The 12,458-nt window shown below is 41.7% G+C and overlaps 1 protein-coding gene across 1 annotated transcript; it reads left to right on the forward strand.

Annotated features, from left to right (window-relative positions):
- Window positions 1–2,390: 2,390 nt before the first annotated feature.
- LOC115525893 (olfactory receptor 4B1) lies at window positions 2,391–3,326 on the forward strand. The gene has a single exon (XM_030333301.1). It carries the CDS (start codon window positions 2,391–2,393, stop codon window positions 3,324–3,326), a length of 936 nt encoding a protein of 311 aa, XP_030189161.1.
- The last annotated feature ends 9,132 nt before the right edge of the window (window positions 3,327–12,458 follow it).

Consider the following 12,458-nt stretch of genomic DNA (forward strand, 5'->3'; position numbering starts at 1 on the left):
GGAAAAGCAGGAGAGGCAGGAGTCAGAGGTGACTGCAAAGATTCAAGTCTGAGGGCTGAGCAGAATGACGGTGCTGCTGTAAGACCCCCTGAGAAGAGGGGTCTGTCAGAGGACGCCTGCTGGGAGATACCCACTCCACAGGTCAGAGTCACCAGTTGCAGCTCTAACCCCTGGCTAAAGCCGTGCCATGAGGGGCAGAGGAGGAGGGGACATTCCCAAGTCTCACACTCTACTCAGTGTCCCACATAGCTTCTTCGTCTCTCTTATTCCAGAGATGGTGGCATTGAAATGTTCCCGATAACTTGAAGTTGCCTGCCATGTTCCTGCTATTCACAGGGAAGGCATAATAAATGGATTTGGACAAGTTTTATATCAACCATGGGTTTTGATGTCATTTCTGTAAGGTGCTGGAGTGGCCAACCGCTTTCTCATCTGGCTGAGGAGTGGTGGCCCTCTCTCCCTTTCTAGAAAGGCCTGGGTTTCAGCCTTGGCTCAATCATTCACAAGCTGTATTTGGGCAGGCTACTTAACCTCTCTGAGTCACAATTGACTCACCTATCAATTAGCAACCTCAAAGTGGTACAGGAAGAATTAATTGAGGGGACAATGGTTATCACAGTCCAGCACGCAGTAGCTACTGACTAAAGGACAACAGTATCTGCCGCTGTGGCTGTTGGGGTGACAATGACAGTGACAATGGTGAAATCAGGTCACCACATGCTTGAGGTTTCCTCCGGCCACCAGAGGCTGGGTTGTTTTTGTTTAAGATTTTTAAAGTTTATTTATTTTGAGAGAGAGCACACACAGAGGGGAGGAGCAGAGAGGGAGGGAGACAGAGAATCCCAAGCAGGCCCCACCCAGGATGGAGCCCCACAAGGGGCTCGATCTCATGACAGCGAGATCATGACTTGAGCTGATATCCAGAGTCTGTCGCTTAACTGACTGAGCCACCCAGGCTCCCTGAGTGTGGGTTGTCTTTGGTGTTTCCTTGTTTCCCTTCCTCTGGAACAGAAAGGGAACCTCCCCTTGCTTCGCCTCTCCTGTTCAGTTGTTCTTCTTTAGTGCCCTTCTTTCATGCCACGCAATCCCCCATTTCTTCTCCAGTGTTAGCCAGGTGACTCACCGAGGATTCTCTCAGCGTATTTTCACCTTCTGTATATCTTCTAGTTTTTACTATGAGAAAGATTAGTGATGAGGGAGGTATTTAATTTATTTCAGTGTGGGAGCCCAAGTGAAAGAAGAAAAAAATAAAAGGAATAAGAAATACTTCAGGGTAGTCTTACTTTTTTTTTTTTTTAAACTGAGGTATAGCTGACACACAACGTTACATCAGTTTCAGGTGTACAACATAGTGATTTGACACCTTCAACCTAATTTCAAAAGCAGAGAAAATCTTTGAGAGATTCCTCTGCCTCGTGTCATGAACGTGCTGCTGAATCGCATGTAGTTACAAGCTTCCTGAAGGTGAGAGCCATCTTTCGTTCTTCTCTTGTATGTCCCAAATTGCCTGGGCACATGGTAGGTACTTAATAAAACATTTGGTTAAAGAACTGAATTGAAATAAATCCTCACCTCCTGCTGACAAAAAATACCAATGGTGGGAAAACTGAAAGACAGAAACAAGCAAACTGGTGAATCCCCATATATTACATTCGAACTGCTGTTTGATACTGACCTATATTCTCAACAACTTCCAGATGTCCACTTGGACCCCAGGTATCAAAATTTTCTCAAAATGTTTGTAAAAATTCATGAAGATGTGGGATTGAGCAAAACCATAGGACCTGAAAGAATCCAGAAACTTAGATAATTCGTGTAAGGAAAATATTGAAGATATTCTTTAGAAAGGGAGAACTATGAATGAAATTGGCATTTCTGGGAAGTAAATGGAGGAAACCAGGGATTCATGAGACGTTTACTTGAGAATTTCGCATGCAAAGGCATGATGAGAAATGTTGAGAATGGGAGAATTATTGGTAATATGGATACTTATTAATGCTGAAAATGTTGATTATTATTTCCAGTGTGGTATACTTGAAATAACATACCAGTTGGAATAAAATGATCTGGTTCTTGTTCTGGATCCACTTCTTACTGGGGGGCTTCGCTAATTCCCAACTGCTTTGAGCTTTGGTTTTCTCCCTTGTGATAAGGAGATCATGGAGTTTTTTTGCAAGATAGATTGCATAGTGTCTTGTATAGAGTGGACTGTTGGGCAGTGAATGGATAAACGTTTGTGATATTAACAGATAAATAAGTAAAATAAACCAATAAGATAATATGTGCAAAAGGGCTCTATTAATAGGCAAGTGCTAAATAAACATGAAGGATTGTTGTTACGATGTGTTTGTTTTGTCACAGGGCTCTTCTCTGAGATACATTTTCTCCAAATGGAGTCCATGGCCATTACAAATAATGTGACTGAGTTAATTTTCACTGGCCTGTTTCAGGATCCAGAGGTTCAGAGAGCGTGCTTTGTGGTGTTTCTTCCTGTGTACCTGGCCACAGTGGTGGGCAATGGTCTCATTGTTCTGACAGTCAATGTCAGTAAGAGTCTGCGTTCCCCCATGTACTTCTTCCTTAGCTACTTATCCCTGGTGGAGATCACTTACTCCTCTACTGTTGTCCCTAAATTCATGACAGACTTACTTGCCAAGATTAAAACTATCTCTCTGGAGGGCTGTGTGGCTCAGATATTCTTCTTCCACTTCTTTGGGGTCACTGAGATCCTTTTGCTTGTGGTGATGGCCTATGACCGCTATGTGGCCATCTGCAAGCCTCTTCAGTATATGAACATTATGAGCCGCCAACTATGTCATGTACTGGTGGCTGGCTCCTGGCTTGGGGGCTTTTTCCACTCCATTATACAGATTCTCATCACCGTCCAGTTGCCCTTCTGTGGTCCCAATGTGATTGACCACTACTTCTGTGATCTTCAGCCATTATTCAAGCTTGCCTGCACTGACACCTTTGTGGAGGGGGTTATTGTGTTGGCCAACAGTGGCTTAATTGCTCTGTGCTCCTTCCTCATTTTGGTGTCCTCCTATATTATCATCCTTGTCAACTTGAGGAACCATTCTGCAGAGGGGAGGCGCAAAGCCCTCTCCACCTGTGCCTCTCACATCACAGTGGTCCTCTTGTTCTTTGGACCTGCCATCTTCCTCTACATGCGACCCTCCTCCACCTTCACTGAGGACAAACTGGTGGCCGTGTTCTACACAGTTGTCACCCCCATGCTGAACCCCATCATCTACACACTCAGAAATGCAGAGGTGAAAATTGCCATGAGGAGGTTGTGGGGCAAAAAGAACTTAGGGATGGAATAAAAATGGGAAAGTGATAAAGAAAAACATCTAATTATTCTTTGTTTTTGAAATGAATTTTGATTTCAGTGGGACATTCAGGAATGGCAAAAACAAATGTAAGGACTTAATGTTACTGTTGCTGTGATTCTCCTTAATAACCAAACACTTGATTGTATCTTGGTATAATGTTCCAAGGGAAGAGATCCGATTGCCTCTATGATATCCAAGAATATCATGAGATTGGGTAACATTGAGACTCAAACTAAATGGCAAATGCAAAGGAGAATATTTTGACAGATGTTTTGTAAGTTAAAGTACTTCTTCTATGACATACTTCCTCTCTCCTTCCCTCCCTTCTTCCCTCCCTCCCTTCCTCCCTCCCTTCCTTCCTTCTCCCTTCTGTGTTCAGCCTCCTAATGACAACAGCTTATATTTCATTAAGAAGGGGAACCAAACAGAGGAATTATCATGGGATATTTGAGGAGAGTTCCAATATGATCTTCTCTTCCACTGTGGAGAAATGTATCTTTGAAAATTGTGTCTGGGGGCACCTGGGTGGCTCAGTCGGTTAAGTGCCTGACTTTGGCCCAGATCATGGTCTTGAATTTTGTGGGTTGGAGCCCCATGTGGGGCTCTGTGCTGACAGCTCCGAGCCTGGAGCCTGCTTTGGGTTCTGTGTCTCCCTCTCTCTCTGTCCCTCCCCTGCTCACACACTGTCTCTCAAAAATAAATAAACATAAAAAAAAATTGTGTCCATGAATTTTTCTGTTTTCTGATTGGTTCTTGGTGTCTTGTACCATGGACTGTCTGATTACAAGTACCGAAAAAGTCCCTGGGGCCATTTCGATTCTTGTGACATGTTGGTACAAAAGGTAGGTCTTCAGTCTCCACAGGCCTTTTCACAATGTCCAGTATCCATAAGTTAAAAAAAATATATCAAAAGGGCATAGGTTCTAGCTATCAATAGGGAAAGATCAAGTCAAACATTAAAATTTTTTTTTTTTCAATGTTGATTTATTTTTGGGACAGAGAGAGACAGAGCATGAACGGGGGAGGGGCAGAGAGAGAGGGAGACACAGAATCGGAAACAGGCTCCAGGCTCTGAGCCATCAGCCCAGAGCCTGACGCGGGGCTCGAACTCACGGACCGCGAGATCGTGACCTGGCTAAAGTCGGACGCTTAACTGACTGCGCCACCCAGGCGCCCCTCAAGTCAAACATTTTAACGAAAAGATCACTTTTAGCCTTATCCAAATGTAAATACAGAATGTAGGAAATTTTTTATTTTTTATTTTTTTTAAATTTATTTTTATTTAATATATATGTATTTTTTAGAGAGGAAATGTGAGCAGGGTGGGGGCAGAGGGAGAGGGGGAGAGAGAATCCCAAGCAGGCTTCATGCCCTCAAGACTGTGAGATCATGACCTAAGCCAAAATCAAGAGTTGAATGGTTAACTGACTGAGCCACCCAGGCACCCCCAGAATGTAGAAAATTCTTATTAGGCCTAACTTGAAGAATGAAAGGAAGGGAAATACTACCCATGCATGTTTCTACTCCAGACTTCTGTCCTTTATTCTAGGTGACCATGCCAAGTCCGTTTCTTATCATGCCTATTAGTGTTTCCTGGTGAAGTAGGATGAGACAGTCTATGTCTCTGTTATTGTGATCCTGCTGTGACTGGCCAGGACTCCTGTGGTCTCCAGCTATTATCCAGGCTTGCCTGCACTGACACTTTTGTGGAGAGGGTTATTGTGTTGGCCAACAGTAGCTTCATTGTCATGTACTCCTTCCTCATTTTGGTGACCTCGTAGATTCTTTCACCTCTCCAAACTCCACCTCACCCAACTGACTCATATCATTGTGGACAATTTAGAGGTTATAATAAAATTTGCCCCTTTGGCTTTGGAATTACAAAGACTGGCTTTGCATTTGCTCTCTGTCCTTCCACCTCTCCTTGAGGATCAGATGAAGTAATTCAGGCAGTTTCCTTGCAGAGAGATGAAGCATTGCAGGTGTGCTCTGGGCCTTAGAGGCTTCTCTCTTTCTCCTTAGGTGCTGACTGAACATGTAGGTGAATAGTGGTTTTCAAGGCAGCAGGAAATCTTCCCCACTTCTCCAGTAATCATGGTCATAGATGACCATCACTAAACCCTGAGAAAATACTTCTGCCCAGAATAACTTTACCAGCCTTTTCTATATGGCAAAATTGTATACATCCTTTTAAGCTGTGGGTTAAAGTCATCTCACTTATGAGGCCTTCTCTGACTTCCCTCCTCCTTGAGTTGGATTTATGTCTCCTGTCCAAGGTTATATTTATCATTGCCCTTATTCTGATTGTAATTATTTTATACATGTTTCAAAGGCAAGACTGTTCACCCTTCTTTGTGGCTGGGTGAATGCATGTAGCTGGTGCTTGTTGAATTAACCCTTGATGCCCATGCACTGTCCTTTGTATATCAATTCTCACTGATTCTTTCTGAGCACTTTCATGGTGAAGAGCACATCTCTGCCTGTTAAAATTTTAAGAGCTCAGGCTCTGAAATTCAGTAGAATGTTTCAGTTGCCTCTCAGCCACAACCCAAGATCTAACTACTTCATTTCTCTAAACATGAGTTTCTGCATAATTAAAAGAAGATTAATAATAGCATGCACTTCATAAGATCATTCTGAATATTAAATACAATAACATACATAAAGCTTTTAGAAAATAACAGGGTATGGAGTTGTACCATGGACCCAATAAATATTAGCCATCATTGTTGTTATTGTTGCTGTTGGTAATTACATGTCTGTCCACATGTAGGTCTTCTTTTCATCCTTTTGAGCTACTCAGAATAGGCCTCGATTGCATACCAAAAAGTTTAAAGGCAGTTCACTTCTTTGGTTTTGAGACTTCTTTGGGCTAAACTTTCTCTGTCACTTAATTGCTTTGAAAGCCTAGCACAGTACCTGGCACATTGTAGGTGCTCAATAAATGTTTGTTAAATAGATGTTGACTGTATTGTAGGTCAACTATATTTCAATTAAAAAAAAAAAAGGAATAGACCATAATGTAGCCTCCCAATTGTCTTTTATGCTGAATGTGCTTGTACTTTGTTAATGTATATTTTAAAGCATATGGTCCAGAACTGAACTTGTATTGCAGAGGCTGGGGTGTTAGGATGCAGGCTGTGATAGGAGCCACTTACTCAGTGTGCATGTTTGGGTTCTTCACTGAGAGCTTTGAAAAAGAACATCATCAACAAACTCTGAGTCATTGAATACTGCAGGGGCAGAAAACATCTACAGTAACTGAATTGTCAAAATTCTCAAGGATTCCCTTACCCTAGTGAGGCTTGAGACTTGGTGGGTCTATTGAGAGTTAATTACTCGCTTTGTTCTGGTCTCACTGGAAAAACACAGGAATCAAAGGAATACATTTTTTTCCCCATTGTTTAAGAGCCAGAGAATGTTGTGAAATGTTAAAAACAACTTCTCAGTTCACAGAAGTGTAAGTCTAATTATGCCACTTAGCACTGGAGACCATGTAGTTAGTTCTCAATTGTTGATTCTGAGCATTGAAACATGTATTTTTCAGAGAATAAATATAACATCATCTCATTAAAGAAAAATTAGAAAAAAAACCCAGGGGGGCTTCTGGGAAGATGGCGGCGTAGGAGGACACTGGGCTCATCGTGCATCCTGCTGATCACTTAGATTCCACCCACACCTGCCTAAATAACCCAGAAAATCACCAGAAGACTAGCAGAAGATTCTCCGGAGCCAAGCGTAGATGAGAGGTCCACGGAAGAGGGGCCCTTCCCGAAGCAGATCTCCAAAGGAAAAGCGAGCTGAGCCTGCCCCTCCCACCCCTGTGCACCTTGCCGATCCACCCCCAGCTAATATGCCAGATCCCCAGCACACAAGCCTGGCAGTGTGCAAGTAGCCCAGACGGGCCACGCCACCCCACAGTGAATCCCCCTCCTAGGAGAGGGAAAGAGAAGGCACACACCAGTCTGACTGTGGCTCCAGCGGTGGGCTGGGGGCAGACATCAGGTCTGACTGCAGCCCCGCCCACCAACACAAGTTATTCAAGACAGCCCAGGGGAAGTGCCCTGCAGTCCTGCACCACTCCAGGGACTATCCAAAATGACAAAACAGAAGAATTCCCCTCAAAAAAAACGTCCAGGAAATAACAACAGCTAAAGAACTGATCAAAAACCATTTAAACAATATAACAGAAAGTGAATTTAGAATAATAGTCATAAAATTAATCGCTGGGCTTGAAAACAGTATGAAGGACAGCAGAGAATCTATTGCTACAGAGATTGAGGGACTAAGGAATAGCCAGGAGGAGCTAAAAAATGCTATTAATGAGCTGCAAAATAAAATGGAGACAACCACGGCTCGGATTGAAGAGGCAGAGGAGAGAATAGGTGAACTAGAAGATAAAATTATGGAAAAAGAAGAAGCTGAGAAAAAAGATAAAAAAAATCCAGGAGTATGAGGGGAAAATTAGAGAACTAAGTAATGCACTAAAGAGAAATAATCTATGCATAATTGGTATTCCAGAGGAGGAAGAGAGAGGGAAAGGTGCTGAAGGTGTACTTGAAGAAATAATAGCTGAGAACTTCCCTGATCTGGGGAAGGAAAAAGGCACTGAAATCCAAGAGGCACAGAGAACTCCCTTCAGAGGTAACTTGAATCGATCTTCTGCATGACATATCATAGTGAAACTGGCAAAATACAAGGATAAAGATTAAATTCTGAAAGCAGCTAGGGATAAACATGCTCTAACATATAAAGGGAGACCTATAAGACTCGTGACCGATCTCTCTACTGAAACTTGGCAGGCCAGAAAGGAATGGCAGGAGATCTTCAATGTGATGAACAGAAAAAATATACAGCCGAGAATCCTTTATCCAGCAAGTCTGTCATTTAGAATAGAAGGAGAGATAAAGGTCTTCCCAAACAAACAAAAACTGAAGGAATTCGTCACCACTAAACCAGCCCTACAAGAGATCCTAAGGGGGATCCTGTGAGACAAAGTACCAGAGACATCGCTACAAGCATGAAACCTACGGACATCACAATGACTCTAAACCCATATCTTTCAATAATAACACTGAATGTAAATGGACTAAATGCGCCAACCAAAAGACATAGGGTATCAGAATGGATAAAAAACCAAGACCCATCTATTTGCTGTCTACAAGAGACTCATTTTGACCTGAGGACACTTTCAGATGTAAAGTGAGGGGATGGAGAACTATTTATCATGCCACTGGAAGTCAAAAGAAAAATTAGTGTCACGAGCTTCTCTGTATATAGAATTTTGAAGTCTTTCCTCATTTATTATTTAATCTTTTTAGGTATAGGTTTGTATGTAGCAGAAAAAAATGTCAATGAAACCGAAGTGCAAAAGTACAGAGGGTGAAAGTCCAGTATGGCTGTGGAAGCCTGACATATTATCAGAATTCCGGACTGTGCTGTCTTCAGCACCCAGCTTCAACCTCAAGACCTCAAAGGGCTGCTAGAGCTCTATACCACTGCTGTCCAGGCAGGCTTCATGCCACACCGGAGATGTTCTGTGTCTGTGCCGAACAACTTGGGAGTGGCTGTTGAGCAGTGAAATGGGCTAGTGAGACCAAGGGACTAAAATTTAAAAAGTTTTAAGTTTTAATACATTTCAATTTAAAAAACTACATGTGGCTAATGGATGCCCTATTGGACAATGCCACTCTTAGCATTTCCTCTATATCCCAGGAGGCAGGAAATGGGAAAAAGGAAAGATAAGCTAATCACTTTCTAATTTAGAAGATTATCCAAAAGTGCCACACGGCGATTTTGCTCTCATCTTATTTGATTGAAATTAATCACATGGTTATCCTTAATTGCAAGGGAGACCAGAAACTGTAATCTTTTATTCTAGGTGGAATTATGTTTAGCTAAGATCAGGGTTCTGTTCTGTTTCTAAGGAGATGAGTTTGGAAACAGCCCATGGGCCCATTAACTAGTGAGTAGATAAGGAAGATGTGTTCTGTATATACAATGGAATATTACTCACCCATAAGAAAGAATGAAATCTTGCCATTTTCAACAACATGGATGGAGCTAGAGAGTATTACACTAAGCAAAATAAGTCAATCAGAGGAAGACAGATACCATATCATTTCACTCATATGCAGAATTTAAGAAACAAAACAAATGAGCAAAGGGGGAAAAAAAAGAGAGAAGCAAACCAAGGAACAGACTCTACTATTAAGAACAATCTGATGGTTACCAGAATGGAGGGGGGCGGGGAATGGGTTAAATCGGTGATGGGGATTAAAGAGCGCACTCGTGATGAGAACCAGCTATTGTATGGAAGTGTTGAATCACTACATTGTACGTAATACTACACTGTATGTTAACTAACCAGAAATTAAAGACTTAAAGAGAAAGGGGAGAATGGATGTAATAGCATATATTCTCAGGCAGTATATTACATACCAATTGCCTGAGCAATTAAAAGTTTTCACAAAAGTTGTTTATAATGGCTTGATAATATCAACAGTCTGATTGTAGCATAGTTTACTTAATCATTCACCTATTTCAGGCCTATTAGGTTTACTTAATAACTTATTCAGTAAGATTTAATGAGCATGTACTATGTGCTGTGCATTGTTCTAAGTGTGAGGGATATACAGTGATATATCAGATGGAGATATTTCTGCCTACATGGAGGTGAACATTCTGTTTTCTGGGGGTGCCTGGGTGGCTCAGTTGGTTAAGTGTCTTACTCTTGATTTCTGCTCAGGTCATGATCCCACAGTTTGTGGGATCGAACCCTGCATTGGGCTCTGTGTTGACAGTGTGGAACTTGCTTGGGATTCTCTCTCTCCCCCTTTCTCTCTGCCCCTCCCCCCTCTCAAAATAAATAAACGAACATTAAAAAAACATTCTGTTTTCTGAAACTGCTGTGGTCTGGATCAGCATTGCCAATAGAATTTTCTTTTTTTTTTGTTTGTTTGTTTATTTATTTATTTATTTATTTAACAATTATTTATTTTTTTTGTGTGTGTGTTTTTTTTATATATATATGAAATTTATTGACAAATTGGTTTCCATACAACTCCCAGTGCTCATCCCAAAAGGTGCCCTCCTCAATACCCATCACCCACCCTCCCCTCCCTCCCACCCCCCATCAACCCTCAGTTTGTTCTCAGTTTTTAACAGTCTCTTATGCTTTGGCTCTCTCCCACTCTAACCTCTTTTTTTTTTTTTTCCTTCCCCTCCCCCATGGGTTCCTGTTAAGTTTCTCAGGATCCACATAAGAGTGAAACCATATGGTATCTGTCTTTCTCTGTATGGCTTATTTCACTTAGCATTACACTCTCCAGTTCCATCCACGTTGCTACAAAGGGCCATATTTCATTTTTTCTCATTGCCACGTAGTACTCCATTGTGTATATATACCACAATTTCTTTATCCATTCATCAGTTGATGGACATTTAGGCTCTTTCCATAATTTGGCTATTGTTGAGAGTGCTGCTATGAACATTGGGGTACAAGTGCCCCTATGCATCAGTACTCCTGTATCCCTTGGATAAATTCCTAGCAGTGCTATTGCTGGGTCATAGGGTAGGTCTATTTTTAATTTTCTGAGGAACCTCCACACTGCTTTCCAGAGCGGCTGCACCAATTTGCATTCCCACCAACAGTGCAAGAGGGTTCCCATTTCTCCACATCCTCGCCAGCATCTATAGTCTCCTGATTTGTTCATTTTGGCCACTCTGACTGGCGTGAGGTGATACCTGAGTGTGGTTTTGATTTGTATTTCCCTGATAAGGAGCGACGCTGAACATCTTTTCATGTGCCTGTTGGCCATCTGGATGTCTTCTTTAGAGAAGTGTCTATTCATGTTTTCTGCCCATTTCTTCACTGGGTTATTTGTTTTTCGGGTGTGGAGTTTGGTGAGCTCTTTATAGATTTTAGATACTAGCCCTTTGTCCGATATGTCATTTGCAAATATCTTTTCCCATTCCGTTGGTTGCCTTTTAGTTTTGTTGGTTGTTTCCTTTGCTGTGCAGAAGCTTTTGATCTTCATAAGGTCCCAGTAATTCACTTTTGCTTTTAATTCCCTTGCCTTTGGGGATGTGTCGAGTAAGAGATTGCTACGGCTGAGGTCAGAGAGGTCTTTTCCTGCTTTCTCCTCTAAGGTTTTGATGGTTTCCTGTCTCACATTTAGGTCCTTTATCCATTTTGAGTTTATTTTTGTAAATGGTGTGAGAAAGTGGTCTAGTTTCAACCTTCTGCATGTTGCTGTCCAGTTCTCCCAGCACCATTTGTTAAAGAGGCTGTCTTTTTTCCATTGGATGTTCTTTCCTGCTTTGTCAAAGATGAGTTGGCCATACGTTTGTGGGTCTAGTTCTGGGGTTTCTATTCTATTCCATTGGTCTGTGTGTCTGTTTTTGTGCCAATACCATGCTGTCTTGATGATGACAGCTTTGTAGTAGAGGCTAAAGTCTGGGATTGTGATGCCTCCTGCTTTGGTCTTCTTCTTCAAAATTCCTTTGGCTATCTGGGGCCTTTTGTGGTTCCATATGAATTTTAGGATTGCTTGTTCTAGTTTCGAGAAGAATGCTGGTGCAATTTTGATTGGGATTGCATTGAATGTGTAGATAGCTTTGGGTAGTATTGACATTTTGACAATATTTATTTTTCCAATCCATGAGCAGGGAATGTCTTTCCATTTCTTTAAATCTTCTTCAATTACCTTCATAAGCTTTCTATAGTTTTCAGCATACAGATCCTTTACATCTTTGGTTAGATTTATTCCTAGGTATTTTATGCTTCTTGGTGCAATTGTGAATGGGATCAGTTTCTTTATTTGTCTTTCTGTTGCTTCATTGTTAGTGTATAAGAATGCAACTGATTTCTGTACATTGATTTTGTATCCTGCAACTTTGCTGAATTCATGTATCAGTTCTAGCAGACTTTTGGTGGAGTCTATCGGATTTTCCATGTATAATATCATGTCATCTGCAAAAAGCGAAAGCTTGACTTCATCTTTGCCAATTTTGATGCCTTTGATTTCTTTTTGTTGTCTGATTGCTGATACTAGAACTTCCAGCACTATGTTAAACAACAGCGGTGAGAGTGGGCATCCCTGTCGTGTTCCTGATCTCAGG

Source organism: Lynx canadensis, chromosome D1 (genome assembly GCF_007474595.2).
Source record: "Lynx canadensis isolate LIC74 chromosome D1, mLynCan4.pri.v2, whole genome shotgun sequence".
Classification (NCBI taxonomy): Eukaryota; Metazoa; Chordata; class Mammalia; order Carnivora; family Felidae; genus Lynx; species Lynx canadensis.